Raw genomic sequence first — 17,876 nt, 5'->3', positions numbered from 1 at the left:
CTGGTTAGGTCGCCTACGGTTTACCAACTAATCAGGTTGCTAATTTCTTAATTATTAATTTTTTTAGTAATTAACTATAAATTCCTTTTTTATGCGGATGTTGACTGTTGACTATTCATTTCTTCTTGCCACTGTTATTGGCATGATTGTCTTAAATTAGTGGTTTATTGCATCTTCGACCTATATGTTTTGAAATTTGCGCACAAAGATACCCATACTTTGTAACAATGGTATAGATTGTGTACGAAAGTTCTTAAATATTATCGAAGATTTATTATTATTATTATTTAAGATTTAGGATTTTATAGTATAAGTGATAAGGATAATCACAGCATATTTTAGTTGTCTGATAGATTTTATTGGTCCAATGCATATGTCTCGGATCGACTGCCTGAGTTCTCCGCGACCAAGGCATGGCAACACTTCCAACTGCCTCTGCAGCCAATCCTCTGGCATAACGAGGTATTTTGTCCCCAAACATTCTTTCATCGTATGGATCGCTGCAAAGAAGAGGCTCTCCACGATGGATCATATGGCTGCATGGGGATAAACGTCAACACTTGCTGCCGTCTATGCGAAACTGAGCCGGAGACTCTCGATCATTTATTCTTCCACTGTAACTAAACCTCTGTTTGGTTTGGGTCGGTGGTGCATGTCGTGCCATGACTGCAAGCTTGCACAATTTTCATGGAGCATATGGAGGTTTTGAGACAGTATGCGGACTGCAAGATCCTCAGGTACATGCTGCTCCTACTATTTCAAGCAACAATTTATAATATCTGGGGCCAGCGAAACGCTAGAATCCACGGGGCGGAAACCAAACCGGCGGCAACACTGCAGAAGAAAATCAAACGTATAACAAGACGTAGAATCTCTTCCCTCAGACAAGGAAAAGATTTTGTAATCGGCAATGAAAGCCTCCTCACTATCTGGTTTCACCAATTTGACTCCTTGTAAAGGCCGAACATTTATTACACCACTACCTACCGATCTAACTACCGATCTAAGCTATAAGCGATAACCATGACTTTGTATAGATTGATATGAATGAATTTACCATTACAAAAAAATAATAATAAATAAATTTAAATAGAATAGTGTGATAAATTTAGTTTTTAACACAAAATAACTAGAAGGAGAGATTAAAAAAATATATAAATCTGGATTAGGATTTTACTTCGGTCATCTCAAAGTTTAAATCAGATTTAAATTGTCAAGATCAGAAACAGATAAAGAATTATTATTTTTTAATTCGGAAACCTTTGAAATTTTGGTGGGGAGAATGTTTTGAAATTTGGGTGTTGTTTTTAAATAACACAAATTTAAGGGAGAAATATAAAAAATAAGAAGTTACGGATTCCTTGAGCAAGCTCAATCTTTACATATGGTGTAACATTTTTTTTGTCTCATTATATAATAATAGTGTTTCAGATTTAATAACAAAAAGTTAAGTTGACCAGTTAGGTTGATAAATTAGTAATATTAAATAAATATTGTTTATCATGTTTCATATATGAGACAACGTGGCCGCCGGCACTCATTTGTCTCCCCAATTTCATGTTTGTAGTTTTATTACAAAATATCGATATACATCCAAATTAATTTATTTAAATCAATATTTATACCTGAATGAGTCTATATTGAAACAATTAAGACGTTAATATATCGCAATATTAGGATGGTACGTTAAAATATTACGTATTAACATTTAAAAAATTAATTACAACTAAAAATTGCTGAAATGTAGAAAGAGAGACGGTAAGATTGCATTTCTCCTGTTCGCTTAACTTTGAATATTTTTGTTTTAGTTTTCCTATTAATATAATCAGAATATAAATTCATTTAAAATTTTGAAAAATCATTAAATTGGACCAACCAACGACTTTGAAAAATCTGAATGAAAAGCATTAGGGTTGTCATTTAATAAAAGCCGGTGACTATGCGTCCTGTCTCTACCCACTCACATCCTTTTCCCTTCCTCAAATTTATGGTCATATTTTATTATTTTTTCCCTTATTAATTTATCTCTCTTTCTCTTTTATTATTATTATGTAATGTTTAATATTATATTTATATATATATATATATATATATTAAAGCATATAAAGATAGTCACATGATTAAAGCTACTAACGCGTAATGATGTTTGTTGGTGCTAATATTTATGTATTTTGAAAGAGGATATCAATAATATTATCAATTGAAGATTATGAGAGATGAGGTTGATTAGAGGGAGGAAACATGCTTTGAACTTAAATGTGATTCTCATTATATCGGTTAGACCGAAAACATGGTGAGAAATATTTTCAGAAAATATTGGATTTGTTTTGTTTGAAGAAAAAAACATGAATTGTTTGAATTTTATGTTGTATACAATAAAAATCGTATATCGATTATTTCGGTATTTTTATGAAACTAAGATTTCCTTCTTCACCGAAATAATATCTTTAGGGAGTATAGCAAAAAAAAAATTAAAATTGTCAAATAAATATATACATTTTTTATTTTGTATAAAAACACACAAACTTTGAAATTTTTTCGTATAAATCTACACAAAATTTCAAAAGTGCATTTTTTTTGTGATACTCTCTAATAAAAAAAGGGGGGGGGGGATTCTTTGAACGATAGAGGCATATTTTCCTCATAATTTCCAATGTTATTTTAGTCATTTGTTTCGTCGGTGCCTCCCTTGACTTCAAATTTATAATAATTTTTTAGCATTTCTTAAATGGAAGACAAGTGATATTCATTCATTACAATAATACTCGTACTCGTACTTGCGGGCTAAAATATTATCACAACACAAAATAATTTATGTGATAGCAATAAATAATTTAATACAAAATCTTATACTCGTAATTTACGTTAAAGCAAATTTTAGTGCGAGCAATCGTCGAAATAATGGAGATGTTGTCACCCATTAGCAAGACATTGTTCTCTCTTCCTTGTTACATAAAATATTCGTTAAAAAAGAAATTATTTTCAGGATTTGGCTCGAAAATATTTACAACCATGGAAATTAAAAAGGGTACATACACCGTTTGTATTTTCCAACTTCCAATCTACTCTATAATTTTGATATCTAGAAAATGAGTATTGAATATTACAACGATAAAATCTAATTTTTAAATTAAAATTCAGATATCAATTTAGAATAATCTGTATTTATAAACATGTTTTGTATACTTTTTTTTTTTTTTGTATTCAGTTTGGTTTAATGGATTTTGGACTCAATTATATCCACATAAACCGAAAGACATCATTGTTACAATTAAATTGTATTATTTCATCATCTAAGATAGTTTCGTCTCTATCCATTTGAATCTTCGATATCTCATATTTAGATTTAACATTTAACATATATACGGATCGTGTGAATTTATCATTAAAAAAAAGTTTGAATAAAAGGATAAGAAGATGGAAAAGTAGTCAAGTTGCAAAAGAGAGTGGCGTCATTTGGTTTGAAATCGGGGGAGCGAAAACGATGTTCCACGGTGGAGCACAGTTGTGAATGTGGGCACTCTTGTCCAGTCTTCTAACTATATATATACACACACGCTTATATGATTACGTACACAACCCTATCATATACATACATACATACATATATATATATATATATATATTGATTTTTAATATGCACAAAAATATTTATTTCCTCGTATTAATAGTAAACATGCATGTGTTCTGTGGTCCATTTTAAGTCTTTTGGACATAAAATCCAATCATTTACTCTCGTTTATACTAAAATCTCAATTTGTATTTTGGCAAAATATTCAAAATACCCTTCTTATACTAAAACTACTTCTGCACCTACCTTTCTCCAGTTGTGACCTTGTGACCAGAATAATTGTATAGTCACATGATGGTCACATTGGTCACAACGTTAGATTTTTGATGATTTTACCAAATGATTAGTGAGATATGTAAGGTGTGAACATGGTGATTTGATGTAATCACCATAAATTTAATGTTATAACCAATGTGACCATCATGTGACCATACATGAATTCTGGTCACAATGTCACAACTAGAGAAGGGTAAGTGCAGAAGTAGTTTTAGCATAAGAAGGGTATTTTGGATAATGCCCCCTGTATTTTATACGAAAATAACAAATTTTAAAAACCATTATTTTTGTTATTAGTATTGTTAATAGAATAAATTCTAGTACTATATTTTTTTCATAATTTACAAAAACGTCTTTATATATGTATAATATCAATCGTTCATTTTGTTTGGGCGATTTGGTTAAAATAATATTTTGAACTTGTTAAAGTTAAGAAAACTCAAAATTTTCACCTCGCCTTAAGTTTTAAACAATTTTTGCAAGGAATTGTAGAATAGCCAAGAGTGGTTGGCTCAACTAGTAAGTGGATATGCGCAAAGAGTGCTCCACCTATATTCGAACCCCACTCTTGGCAAATCACATATTATCAAAAAAAAAAAAAGAATTGTAGAATAAATGTTAATTTATTAATTAAGAATTAAATAATTAGATTTTTCATGGTTCCGTTTTGAAAATGAAGCAACCCAGGATTTGAATTAAAGCGCAGAGTTTGAACCAATCTTGGATTTTAAGCAAAATTATGGTACACGTGTCGGTGTCGGTGTCGGTGGATTAGATTCCAAGTTAAAAACAAATCTAACAAGTGATTTGAGTTTCAAGCTCCATGATTTGCGCGAACCATGAAAAATCTTAAATAGAATTTTCCATGTAAAATACACAAAATTACTTTTGAATATATATGTAAAATTTTCATAGATAAATAAATAAAAGTTTCATGCAAAGAAAGAGAAATGAATTTTAATCTATAAGAGATATATTCTGCTAATAATAATAATTTTTTAATTATACTATTACTTTAAATAGTATAGTTGTTATTTCATGATTCTGAATTTATGGTGATGATATACTGGTCAGTATTTAGATTGTAGTTATTTCCCATATGAACTTTATTTTCTCCTAAAGTGTTTTCAATATATGAAAATTGAGAAATTAAAACTTGCTTAAACTTCTTTTTAAAGTCTAAAGTCGAATTGACCGGAGACAAAAGAAAGTAATGTGTTTATATATATATATATATATATGAGAGATATCTGTAATCAGCTATATATATATATATATAACATTTTCTAAAATATTTTCACAGTACAAATATGAAATATCTAAAAACACAGTGCATGCATGAGACCACATGATTCTATCCAGTCCAAAAACTCTCACACTGACATCAGATTTTAAAAAATACAATATAGAAAATAAAAAGAGGATAAAAGAAATAATAAACAATAAATTAATTTAAAAAACATTATCTATTATTATTTTTTCTGAAACATTATCGGGAAGATAGACTTTCTCAACGCGCTTCTGCTTTACACCCTACATTCAGGATCCGTACACATGACCGAGCCTTTTTTAAAAAATAATATCCGATCTTTTAATATCTATTAAATTTATTAATAATTTATATTACTGTTACAATGAATATATGAGAGATTTATGGATCAACTAAATGTTAGAGTTTCATTTGAATCTCGTGTAAACACGTTAAGGAATTGATTCGCGTAGAGAATAAAACATTAAAAATTTATTTATTGTTACGATATTATTTAATTAGCGATTTATTTTCCTTTTTTTGTTTTATAATTTTAAAATAAAAAATCAGTGGTTTTTGAGAAAACCGAGTGAAAGCAAAGCGCGTGAAAACGGCATTACAATAAAGCGAGAAAAGCTCCATTTTCATCATTCCTTTGCCTTCGTCTTCGTATATGTACTGCTACTAATGCTTCTTCACTCCCATGGCGGCGATGCTGATGGTGTTCCTTTTCTCCTGCATCAAATCATCATTCTAAGCTTCTCCACAGGAATTGATGTATTCTTCTCTCGATCTCATGGGATTTTGAATTTAGATGCTGAGATTTGAACTCCTGGGTCTTGTTTGTTTCCCTAGAAAATCGGCGAGAAATCAGCTCTTTTTCACTCTCCGCTTCTCCAATTTCTGCTATTGGTAATGCATCCTCACTCGTTTTGGCTCTTATCTATTCTTAGTGTTGTTCTGTTCAGCTTGAAATTTGGAAATTCGAGCTGGTGAACTGATCGATCTGGTTTTGTTTTCCAGAAAAATTTTCGAATCCTGCAATCAGAATCGGGATATCTGCGGAGAAATCGATGGGGAAAGCTACGGGAAACAGAGATTGGACTCAGATCTACGCGATATACGGCATGGAACAATGGCAGACGCTCGTCTTCCTCCTCTTCCACGCCTTCTTCTTCTCCGTCCTCTCTGTCCTCTTCCTCCTCTACTTCGATCAGATATCCCTCTTCCTCGATTCCTTCTTCCTCGGCGGTGGAGGTGCGGCGAGACTGGCCGCCGGATTCACCGGCACCGTCACGGCTCTCTCGGCCGTGTGCCTGCTTTTCGCCGCCGCGAACTTCGTGTACTCCGACGTGCCGCTACACTACGAGATGGCTCAGAGGATGCTGGGATCGGTCGGCGATTGGTCGACCGTGAAGACGGCTCTCGATCTCGGCTGCGGCCGCGGTATCCTTCTCAATGCGGTGGCGACGCAGCTCAAGAAGACCGGAAGTTCTGGTCGAGTCGTTGGTTTGGATCGCTCGAAACGCACCACTCTCTCCACTCTCCGCACCGCCAAACTCGAAGGTACACCATCAAATCCCTCCATCAACATATCTAATCACTTCAATCGTACCGATCTGATATCAGAAAAACATTGATGGCTTAGCCATCCATTGACTCGTTAAACTCATCGAATTGTGGCCATTGATCAACAAAATGATGCGGTTTTTGATGATCAGGAGTGCAAGAGTACGTGACGTGCCGTTCAGGGGACGTGAGGACACTGCCGTTCGGGGACAACTACTTTGACGTGGTGGTGTCGTCGGTGTTCGTCCATACGGTCGGGAAGGAACACGGCAAACGGACGGTGGAGGCGGCGGCCGAGCGGATGAGAGTGCTCGGCGAGATGGTTCGAGTCCTTAAACCCGGCGGATTATGCGTGGTGTGGGACCTCCTCCACGTTCCCGAGTACGTCCGGAGGCTCCACGAGCTCAAGATGGACGACATCCGAGTCTCCGAGCGAGTCACCGCGTTCATGGTCTCTAGCCACATCGTCTCCTTCCGAAAACCGAGTCAACTCGTCGCCGGTCCCGGCGAGGTCCGGTTGGACTGGAGATGCTGACGTGGCTTTTTTTTTGGGGGGGTTGTTTTGATAATTGTATGATGTAAATGGGAAAATGGCGTCTGGGGAGGCGAAGCGGAACCAGATGCTATGCGTTATTATTATTATTATCTTTGCCTTTGTATGGGTAAATCTAGGATGACATAAATATGGCTAAATTATGAAATGTTATCGTTATAATTCCAATCGAAAAAAATATTATCGTTATAATAGGGAAAAAAATGATATAAGGATTCAGGAACGATGTTTAATGATATTCAAGCAATTGTATAAGAGGAAACACAATTTGCATTTTTATTGTTTTTCTGTAGTATATTCAAATCAATAATGTCACATGGTGTTAATTATATATAAATTTGTAAAAGATTCTAATAACGAAACAAACACCTAAAAATTTATGTTTTTGTTACATGGCTAAACTTGAACCATGAGCTCCAAGATATTTTTGAGGCTGAGAGCTCATGGACCCCACCACAATCTTATTTCATTTATTTTATTTTATATTTCAATGTTTTCATAATTATTACAAACAGAGCAGTTTCCTCCATTCGGCCACCATTTATTATGAGGTTTAGGATAGGGGTTGGCGTTTTAACCCGTAACCTGGGATTTGGAGGTACCCGACTTAACAAGTATCCGAATAAAGGGTATCCGATTATTAACGATGATGAGATCGAGTATTAATAAGACTAAGTTTTCGACTCCCAAGTCCGAGTGGGGGTTCAATTATTTTATAAGGGATACCCGAGGTATCCGTTATATTTGTTAAAAATCTAAAATATACTTTATATCTATAATATTTTTGTCTAAATTATTCTTATTATTTATTAAAATACTTTTATTTTAGTTCAATTTTTTTATGTTCTAAACCTTTCTATACAAAAATTTCATCATTCTAAATCTCATTCTAAATCTCATTCTATGTAACCGAATCAAACATTCATCTCTCTCTCAAAATTTTACTCATCTCTCTTCATCGTGAATTTTTCTCTTTATACTTTGACCTCTCTCATTTGTATTTTCTATATCTATTATTTTATAGTTCAAAATTTTATAAATCGTATGGGTTCGGGTATCCGCGAATACAAGACCGAGAATCTCATTAAACCCGAGCTACAAGTACCCGGATTTTATGAAGCCAAGACTGAGATAATATTTTTGTAAAACCCGTGGTAATGAAGACGAGACAGGGTTTTCTAAAAATTGGGGATACCCGACCCGTGCCCACCCCTAGTTTTCACTCTTTCTATTCGCTCACAAGGGGATATATCCAATCTACCCTTAACTGCTACAAAGACTTCTTAACATACCCTTGAAAATTCAAATTAAAAAAAATGGACAGAAGGGATGCAAAGACCAATTATACCCTCAAACTTTAATTAAAAGACGAAAAAACCAAATGAAAATTTAAATTAAAAAACGGTTTTCTCTTTCTCTCTCCTACATCAGTCCACATTCTGCCTTTCTCTCCTCACTGTCGACATTTCTCTCTCTCTCCTAATTCTCGACATCTCATCCGTCTCTCTTTCGAAACCGTCAGTTTTGTGCCAAAAAACCGTCGATTTAAACCGCGATTTTCCTCTCCTAAGTCTCTATCTTTACTCTCCTCAGATTCGAAGTAAAAAGAAGGAAAAAAATGGCTTCTACATCAGTGGTTCACTCATCTTCGTTAGCATCTTCGAACGAGACCGATTCTCGAATCCAAATTGCGGAGTTAAACGAGCACATGGTAGGTTACTTCTCTTTTTCTCAGATTTGCACGATTTTGAAAGTTTTTATGTTTCCTTGATGTTTTTCCGTGATGATTTGAAATGACAGAAATCTAGGGTTTTGTATTTGAAATTTTAGGGATAACATTATAATCTTTGGTTTGAAGTAGTTAAGATCGAAATGATTTGTAGATTTGGGTCACAGTGATATAGGTGACGGGATGTGTGGTTCGATGTTTGGATGATGAATGATATGTTGATTTGGGTCACAATGATATAGGTGATAGGGTTCGATGTAAATTAGGTCACAAGATGGGTTCGGTCAGGTGGTGATAGGTGACTTGGTCATAGTTCACAGGACAATAGGTCACATGATACCCGTGCAATAGGTCACATGAGAATTGGTCACGTGGTACCAAGACAATAGGTCACAGGAGAATAGGTCACATGGTACTATGTCACATGGTCGCAGGTTCACATGACAATAGGTCACATGGTACCAGGACAATTGGTCATAGGTCACAGGAGAATAGGTCACATGGTACTATTTCACATTGTCACAGGTCACATGATCTGATCTATTTTATTGTTGTGCAGTTGCCGTTTATGTACAAAATGGAAGACATTCAGTTCTCTCCTAAGATAAATACCAAGTGTTACCCGTCGAAGACAATAAAAAAACTGAAAGATTTGTTAAGCCCTGAAGAATGGAGGTATTTCAGTCATGAGTCGCAGTTTCAACATTTGTTTCACATGCAACTTGATGGCACGCTGAAGATGGCTCCAACAGCATTCCTGATAAACCATTGTGTCACTGTGGAGGATGAAAATGAATTATGGTTTGTTCTAAATGGTGTGCCCATTAGATACTCCATCCTTGAACACGCTCTCATATCCGGATTGAAATGCGGTGAGTATCCGGCTGGATGGGAATATATGAGGAAAAGCCAGTTTAGAATGAAGACTTTTGGAAATCGAAAGGTGTCTAAGGAGAGTGTGATAAGGCATCTTGAGAAGAAGCCAACTCAAAGGGTTGCTGATAGGAAGAAACTGGCTATTATCATGTTGCTCGGAGGAATACTAGATCATGACACCACATATGAGTTTATAAACCATGATTTGGTGGACATGGTGGATGATTTGGCTTTCTGTGAGAGATTTCCATGGGGACGGTACACATTTGATAGAATAATTGATCAAGTTAGAAAGAGTTTCGGAAGTGGAGGACCGAAGAAGAAATGACATTGTCGGGGGTTTATAATCCCTCTTATGGTAAGGGTTTTTTACTATGTGTATAAATGAAAAGTACCGTTATTATATTGATTTGTTTTAGAATTTAATATTTATACAATATGGTACGGTTGCTTCCTTTCGAATGCATCTCAAATTTGGGTGCCAATGGGATGTACAAAGACATCGAGGGAGCGGATCCGACGTGTCCCAGAATGTGCAAGAAATCCGTCAAAGCAAATGTCAGATGGAGTTTCAATACTGTTATAGACCAGATTGACACTAAAACAAAGGTACGCATAAAATAGGACATGGTGTATTGGTCACAGGTTTCATGGTCACATGGTACCATGAATCCTGGTCACATGGTACCATGTACCTCGGTCACATGGTACCATGTACCTCGGTCACATGATACCATAACCTATTTGGTCACATGGTACTATTTAACTCGGTCCCATGGTACCGTGTAACTCGGTCACATGGGACCATGTGACTCAGTCACATTGTGACATGATGCATATAGTAACAATAAGTCTCATCTATTTTTCAGGGAATTAAGAGCATTCTTAAGAAGGAACCGACAGAAGAAGCTCTTCTTTTTGATGTAGAGGATCTCGATGGAAGTGAAGATCCAACGGTTAAAGTATGGAAGCAATATCTTGAGAGGAATCCGGAGAGCGTATACTGGAAAAAAATCCATGAAATGGAAATTCGTTCCAGGAATTCTTCAAAGAAAAAGAAGAAGGGGAAAAGTTTGGTAGATGAAGATGAAATAGAAGATGAGGGACGAGAAGTAGAAGAAGAAGAACAAGAACAAGAACCACAACAACGACAGCAACCGCAACAAAGATTCATACCACAACAAGGGATACAAAAGGGAGCACAAAGAGTTCACGGAGTGTCAAGTCTCGAAGCACTGAAGACCGAATTGAAGACCGATTTTAGGGTCGAAATTAAAGCATACGAGATGAGAATCATCAATGCTGTGAGAGGGCTTTTAAACTAGGTTGGACTCCTTGGAAAAGAGGGATTTGTCCTAAGTCCCACAGTGCAGGAGAACCCGGTGACAGAATCCGGTGGATAAGGACATATCCACGCCCAGGTCCACAGCGACGCCCAAGTGTATAGTGCAAGAGAACCTCAGAAAAATTCATGTTGCGAAAGAAAGAGTTACGACAAGTCCTTTGATGGGTTCCATGATTGGATCCTAAGACCTGAGATATCTACGGAATCCAACATGAGGAGTTGCGTGCTTTGATTACGTCAAACGTCCTGTGTAACAGGAGGACTATAAAGGCGTGTATCAGGTACGAAACGAATCATGTGCTGGATTGTAGATAGTTAAGACGAGATTTGTACCTCTCGTAAAAGAGAGAGATATCGCTGGGCCCCTCGTGTGAGCAAGACTGTAGAAATGTGTGGCCGCACTATAGACGAACGTCGTCTATTTCAGACAGTCGAACTCAGTGAACGAGAAAGCAGTCGAATCAGATAAGGTGGCTTGTCCATGCCTTATATTCGACATATGATATCGTGATACAAAAGGATCATCAACCGGAATCATCATTGGCGTTCGTAAGATCACGAACAAACTCTATTCGAGATAGGTAGTCATAGTGTCTTGCTAGAGACCGCCTATGACTTGTATATCCGTAATAGAGATTTCGGGTTATACTGTTATATCGAATGAGCCTACAGGGTCACACACACATGGAAGGACAAATGCACGAGAAAACGTCGATAAATCTGGACAGAGGTCCGGACCGTCCGGTCTAGGAGTAGACCGAACGTACCGGAGCATCTAGTCCGAACGGACCAAAATTGTTGGACCGAACGGACTAGATAGTCCAGTCCGAACGGACCAAGTGTTGGACCGAACGGACTGACTCGTCAGACCGAACGGGCCAAGTTATGTGACTGGTTCGAACGGACCAAGTGTCCAGACCGAACGGACTACTGAGCAGTCCGTTCGGTCTGGGTTTCAGATTTAATTTTAAAATCCGGATATAGGGTTAATCACTTAAACAAGAGGAGATTAATAACCCTAACACTAGGGAGCCGAAAATAGAACTTCTTGAGGCCTTTTTGGAGAGTTTAGAGGGTTGAAGAAGTGATCTAAATCTCGTTTTCTCAAAGTACATCATCGAATAGAAGATTCGAGTCCTAGCAGACAAGTTCCAAAGGTTGGAATCCATCCCGAGGTATGGATACGTGTAGAGGGTTCCTGCCTATAGTGATCGGACGAACACATCAATTGAAACAGGCCCCGGATCGATTGAGGTAAGCGTTCTAACGTTTCTACAAGATCATGCATGATAGGTTTTAGGGTTTCATCAAAATTTTTGTTTTTCATCCGCTGCGCAAACCCTAGAACTGATCTCTTAGGAATTAGATTCGCTTTTGAGATCCCAGGAAAACCCAACAGTGATGAGGGTGAGGCAAACGACGAAGAAACTGAAGAGGATGACGCCGATGGTGAAGAGGGTGAAGGAACCGAGGAGGGTGAGACAACCGATGAATCTTCTGACAAAGAATCAGCTGATAAATCCAATGAAGACACAGATATGTCGGTACCACCTGTTGAACATGAAATCAATCAACCTCCATCAGCAGTTGAATCCTCTGATACACAGCAGTTGAAAAGAACAAAAAGGAAGCTTACTGATGGGTCATCCAAAAGAAGCCCTTATGTAGAAACAATATCAACTGGTCCACCGGTCAAAAGAACTCGGTCTCAGGCTGTAGGAGGTCGAGGTAGAGGCAGAGGTCGAGGCAGAGACAGAGGCCAAGGCAGAGGTAGAGGTAGAGGCAGCGGCAGAGGTCGAAGCAAAACTGTCCAGGAGGATGTTCCTGAGGAAGATGATGATGAGGAAGAAGCTTCTGAGGATGACATTGCTAGGGTAAGAACTGAGAAAGGAATTCTGCTTTCGTTGAGTGAAGAAAAGGTATTTGTATAGAATCTAGAGCGTGTCCACCCGAGTGGAGGTCTGATCAGGAATCCAGGATTTGTAGAAGCATCCGGTCCACTCGCCACAGGAGGATGTTCCTGAGGAAGATGATGATGAGGAAGAAGCTTCTGAGGATGACATTGCTAGGGTAAGAACTGAGAAAGGAATTCTGCTTTCGTTGAGTGAAGAAAAGGTATTTGTATAGAATCTAGAGCGTGTCCACCCGAGTGGAGGTCTGATCAGGAATCCAGGATTTGTAGAAGCATCCGGTCCACTCGCCACCGCTCTTGGGGAGTTTATGAAGAAGCCACGAGAGACACGATTGTGGAAGTCAAAATTGGATGGAATACGTACGTCAAAATTTTGGGAAGATCTTCTACAATTGGGAGTATGGCTCACAGATACTGTAAGTTTACATTAAGTTAACTTACATAGCAAGGTCACACGTATCTTGATCACATGGTACCATATCACCTGATCGCATGGTATCATGTAAATTTGGTCACATGGTACCATGTAAATTTGGTCACATGGTACCAAATGACTCAGTCACACGATACCATTACATTAAGTCACATGGTACAGACTTCTGAAATATGTTGTTGTTTTTTTGTAGCATATTGAGGAGGCAATGTATGAGTTACGACTCCGCGTTATAAACAATCCGGTGACCTATATAGGAAGCAATTATATGGTTTGTGACATTATTTTCACGGAGCACATCAAGTGTGGGGAAAATCAGGTGGCTTGTCAACTCTGGGAGATCTTGAGCCGTACTTCAAAGGAAAACTTCTAATTGGGTGTGCAGGAACGCCGTTGATCACTTAAAATGGCTTTGTAAGTGTACTTAGCATTCCATCCCTTTCAGACGATCGAATCAGTTGTCATTGGAACGCCATTCTGGTGGATTTCAATGAGAAATTGCTCCAAGTTTTTTACTGTTAACCGAGACTAAGGGTCAACGTGGAGAGTGTAGTTCAGAAACTAAGTCGTCTTATTCCCAAGGCTTGTCTCCTTGCTGGGTCGGATTCTTTCTCTGATGGCGATGAATTGGAGATTATGTGGAGGGACTACCTGAGAATGCAAATGGCTGTGACTGCGGTGCTTTTGCTGCGAAGTATGTCGATGCGATATGTCTTGGAAAAGAACAGACGTTGTGCCCAATGATTTGTGATGCCAACATCTCCATGATCCGTGAGCAGTTGGCAACCTCCATATTTGCAAATGGCCAAGTTCAGAAGAAGTAGGACTGACTATGTTTAATTTCACCTAGATATGACATTGCTATGTTTTTTTAGAATACTAAGTTATGAATTTTTAATTATGGATTTTTGTTTATTATATGTCTGAATTTCTTTAATTACACCGTTAACAAAATCTAGATATAAAATGTGTTCTACAAGTGTTGGAGGGAAACAAATTTGACATGAAAATGTTAGAGGAAAAAAAATTTGCTTTAAAAAATTAATGAAATGATGGGTCCCAGGGTTGAATTGTCAACCGTAACATTTCTGAACACTTGGATGATATTGAGTCCCACTAAAAATTGCGCAATTTCAATATTGGGTCCCACATTTTTCGGTCACATGGGATCAAAGTTGGTCACACATGGTCAAAGGGTCGAATTTGTCGATTCTTTCAATTGAATCGATACGAATGTTCTCACATGTTCCACATAAATCCTTTGTTACTGTTTTCAAGTGTTAAAATAGATTCTTACGAATTTTGCATGTAAAACTAGTCTTCCCATATGTGTTCCACAAGTGTTCATAGTCTTTTATGAAGGATTTTGACATTTTTGGTGGTTTTGTATTATAACCTACTTATAATGTTTTGTAAAATTATCAAAAATACTATATTTATGTTCCTTATACCTTGTTATAACAAACCAAATTTTAAAATACACGTTAAACCCTATATTTACCTTTGTCACTTGGTCAAAGGTCACATCCGGTCACAATGGTCACATAGTGCAAAATTGACTTTGGTCACATTGGTCACATGCTGGTCACAATGGGTCACAATCGGTGGTCATATGAGATGAACTTATTTAATGTTTTTTAATATATTTATACACACAGAAGTAAATGGAATACAATTAAACAAATAATCATAGTACAACGAATATAATATAACATTATTATACAATTTTTATCTTTTGTTTCATTCAAAATTAAGTGTATTCTCACACATTGTTGATGTTGATGCCTCTGTCATGACATGGATCTGTTTCCGTAATTCGCCAGGACCTGGATAGCGATTTTGTTTCGGTCTCCCACTTTTTCGTTTCTCTTCCATTACAGGAGGTAAAACCACACAGTTTGCAACATCTAGATCATCGATGCTCCATTCACAACAATCGGGGACTGGATACACAGTTGTTTCATAAGCGTGACTCCATGATTCACGCAGATAATATGGAGAACACAAGTCTGGTATCATATTTGCTTTCCCAACCTTGTGAAGTGCTGCGACTGTGTGACTGCATGGGATCTTATCAATATCAAACTCTCTACAACTGCACGATCTATCTCTGATTTTGACCAAGCATTTTCTGCCTTTTCCACCGGTCACCTCAAACTCTTCTGTAATAGAGTTCAACACAATTACCTCATACGTACACACCATCTCGTAACGCTCATGTAGCACTTTGTCAACATGCGATGTCAGTTTTTGAGAATCATCAGCACATCTTGCTTCCACTCGACGCCGATCGAACCATTCCACAGTCTTTGAAAGACATATATCAAGCACGCCAAGCACCGGAAACCTTTTTGCTTTCTTCAAAACAGAGTTGATTGATTCAGCCCCATTTGTAGTCAACAAGTTGTACCTTTCACACTTAAATTTACACCTTGCCCATTTCTCAGGATTAAGTTCTTCTTTCTGCATATACTCGGCAACTTTGGGATACCTACAAAAATGAAGACTCATGGTCAGAGATCACATGGTACCCTGTGCCATGATCACATGGTACCCTGTGCCATGATCACATGGTACCCTGTGACCATGGTCCCATGGTACCATTTAAACATGGTCACATGGTACCATATGCCATGGTCACATGGTACCATGTGCCATGGTCACATGGTCACATGTTTCTGATTTGTCGATTCTTTATAATGGTTAGAAAGTTCATACCTATTCTTCAGATCAATAAATCGCTCTTCAAATTCGTGCAACGTATACGCTTCCGCGCATTTGAAAAACTTTTCTTCGACAGTTTCACCTCTTGAACTCTTTCTTCCCATGCCTCTGTTAACCTTAACTTTCAGATTTTGCGCTATGTGTCTCGCACAAAATCCATGACCAGCTTCTTTGTACACTTCTCTAACGGCCTTTATTATACTTCTATGTCGATCAGATATCACAACGACATCAGGCCCATCTGGGATTGCATTTATTAATCTTTCCATAAACCACCTCCATGATGCATCTTTTTCTCTATCGATAATACCTCATGCCAATGGATATTGGTGGTGGTCACCGTCTTGTGCGGTTGCAACAACTAATGTACCCTTGTACTGGCCTGTAAAAAAAGTTGCATCAATAGCAACCACTTTACGCATGTAATTATATCCTTTAACCGTTGCACCCAATGCAATGAAGAGGTATTTGAAGCTTCTGCAATCCGTGTCTAACTCAAGACTTACAATTGTCTCAGGATTTCTCTTCTGCAACATGTACAACCATCCAGGAAGCTTTCTAAAATGATCTGCAGGATCACCTCGAATCTCACTTTCAGCTTTGTGCTTCCCTCGTAACGCCGTCAAATATGTTACGGTTGTGCCATACTTTGCTTTTACATGGTCTATTATTTCATGTGCAGAAGGAGTGCTATCAAGTTTACCGGGGAATTCATCCTTCAAATAATCTCTAACCAATTTTTTTGTACCTCTCATACTTTTGCTTGATTCTGAAACGGGTTTGCAACTGTGAATGGGATTGTGTTTTCTTACACTCCAACGCTTCGAGTTTAAGATCAATGCCGTAAGCAACCTCCAATTACAGATGGATCCGGCAAATTTGCATCTTATTTTCCATAACTTCTTATTAGACCTCATCGTAGTATACCTAAAACGAGCCATAGCTGCACCCTTTCGAACATATTCTTGCGTTGTTTCCTTATCGTCAAACTCATGACCAACTGTTATGTTTAATCCATCACTGAAAGTGAATACAGAATCAGAAAACAAAGAGTCATCCATAATCTGAAGCTCCAAATCATCACCACCACCACCACCACCATCATCATCATCATCATCATCATCATCATTGATAACTCCTATTTCTCTCTACATCTCCAGGGCGTTTTTATAGGATTTATACGGAGATCACATGCATTTGTAGGCATTATAGGCGTGTTAGGCCACGAAACTCGGTTTGGTTGTGTTTTTATAGGATTACAGGTCTCGGATGCGATTTGGAGCAAGACGGGAGCAATCTGGAGCTAAAACGATGAAAGAGTCAAGAATTTCCCGCCTTGACTCGGTCCGAGTCAGATACCCCGAGTCAACATGCCCGAGTCAGAAGATTGGGCTGGGCCGAATTCCTTCAGAAGATTGGGCTGGGCCGAATTCCTTATGTCTCGTCTTGACTCGGTCGAGTCAGAGTACTGACTCGGTCCGAGTCAAAACCCAGAAAAAGCCCAGACTCGAATTTTCAGAGTTTGAACGGGAGTAGGACTTCGGGAGCGCCGCCTAGGGTTTATAAAAAGACTCTACAGACGTCCTAGAGAGGGACACAGACTTTATACAGATTTTGGAGAGCTTTGGTGAGAGAAATA

General features: G+C 37.7%; 4 protein-coding genes across 5 annotated transcripts; 3 read left to right on the top strand and 1 right to left on the bottom strand.

Moving 5' to 3' along the window:
* The first annotated feature begins 5,713 nt into the window (after positions 1-5,713).
* On the top strand, positions 5,714-7,380 carry LOC104810491. 2 transcript variants are annotated; one of them, XM_010536819.2, is made up of 4 exons: positions 5,714-5,873; positions 5,952-6,008; positions 6,120-6,662; positions 6,818-7,380. In XM_010536819.2, exons 3-4 carry the CDS (start codon positions 6,170-6,172, stop codon positions 7,198-7,200), a joined length of 876 nt encoding a protein of 291 aa, XP_010535121.1. In that variant the 5' UTR covers positions 5,714-5,873; positions 5,952-6,008; positions 6,120-6,169; the 3' UTR covers positions 7,201-7,380. The 2 variants fall into 2 exon arrangements, with proteins under 2 accessions (XP_010535121.1, XP_010535120.1); XM_010536818.2 differs by having other exon boundaries at positions 5,714-6,008.
* Positions 7,381-8,836: 1,456 nt separating this feature from the next.
* Positions 8,837-10,151, top strand: LOC104810611. Its single transcript, XM_010536958.1, has 3 exons — positions 8,837-8,929; positions 9,382-9,450; positions 9,507-10,151. The coding sequence occupies exons 1-3, from the start codon at positions 8,837-8,839 to the stop codon at positions 10,149-10,151; spliced, it is 807 nt and encodes a 268-aa protein (XP_010535260.1).
* A 110-nt stretch (positions 10,152-10,261) lies between these two features.
* On the top strand, positions 10,262-14,337 carry LOC109116564 (uncharacterized protein DDB_G0283697-like). Its single transcript, XM_019202215.1, has 6 exons — positions 10,262-10,432; positions 10,693-11,047; positions 12,555-13,087; positions 13,179-13,283; positions 13,707-13,784; positions 14,158-14,337. Exons 1-6 carry the CDS (start codon positions 10,262-10,264, stop codon positions 14,335-14,337), a joined length of 1,422 nt encoding a protein of 473 aa, XP_019057760.1.
* A 916-nt stretch (positions 14,338-15,253) lies between these two features.
* LOC104810610 lies at positions 15,254-17,298 on the bottom strand. Its single transcript, XM_010536957.1, has 3 exons — positions 16,578-17,298; positions 16,232-16,478; positions 15,254-16,004 (listed from the first exon to the last, which is right to left on the bottom strand). The coding sequence occupies exons 1-3, from the start codon at positions 17,296-17,298 to the stop codon at positions 15,254-15,256; spliced, it is 1,719 nt and encodes a 572-aa protein (XP_010535259.1).
* Between the last annotated feature and the right edge of the window lie 578 nt (positions 17,299-17,876).

This window comes from Tarenaya hassleriana, unplaced genomic scaffold (assembly GCF_000463585.1).
Source record: "Tarenaya hassleriana unplaced genomic scaffold, ASM46358v1 Cleome18, whole genome shotgun sequence".
Lineage (NCBI taxonomy): Eukaryota > Viridiplantae > Streptophyta > Magnoliopsida > Brassicales > Cleomaceae > Tarenaya > Tarenaya hassleriana.
Note: the sequence above shows the minus strand (reverse complement) of the source record. Positions and strands in the feature narration are given on the sequence as shown.

Bases quoted from the DNA above. Each gene is read 5' to 3' on its own strand.
- LOC104810610 (XM_010536957.1), bottom strand. From the start codon at position 17,298: ATGGATGACTCTTTGTTTTCTGATTCTGTATTCACTTTCAGTGATGGA. The intron at 16,479-16,577 runs GTGACCACCACC...ATGCAATCCCAG, and splicing joins TGTTGCAACCGCACAAGACG to ATGGGCCTGATGTCGTTGTG. The intron at 16,005-16,231 runs GTATGAACTTTC...TCATTTTTGTAG, and splicing joins TTTATTGATCTGAAGAATAG to GTATCCCAAAGTTGCCGAGT.
- LOC104810491 (XM_010536819.2), top strand. From the start codon at position 6,170: ATGGGGAAAGCTACGGGAAACAGAGATTGGACTCAGATCTACGCGATA. The intron at 6,663-6,817 runs GTACACCATCAA...TTTGATGATCAG, and splicing joins CCGCACCGCCAAACTCGAAG to GAGTGCAAGAGTACGTGACG.
- LOC104810611 (XM_010536958.1), top strand. From the start codon at position 8,837: ATGGCTTCTACATCAGTGGTTCACTCATCTTCGTTAGCATCTTCGAAC. The intron at 8,930-9,381 runs GTAGGTTACTTC...ACATGGTCGCAG, and splicing joins CGGAGTTAAACGAGCACATG to GTTCACATGACAATAGGTCA. The intron at 9,451-9,506 runs GTACTATTTCAC...ATTGTTGTGCAG, and splicing joins ACAGGAGAATAGGTCACATG to TTGCCGTTTATGTACAAAAT.
- LOC109116564 (XM_019202215.1), top strand. From the start codon at position 10,262: ATGGTACGGTTGCTTCCTTTCGAATGCATCTCAAATTTGGGTGCCAAT. The intron at 11,048-12,554 runs GTCTCGAAGCAC...TTGAGATCCCAG, and splicing joins AAGAGTTCACGGAGTGTCAA to GAAAACCCAACAGTGATGAG. The intron at 13,785-14,157 runs GTTTGTGACATT...GATTATGTGGAG, and splicing joins ATATAGGAAGCAATTATATG to GGACTACCTGAGAATGCAAA.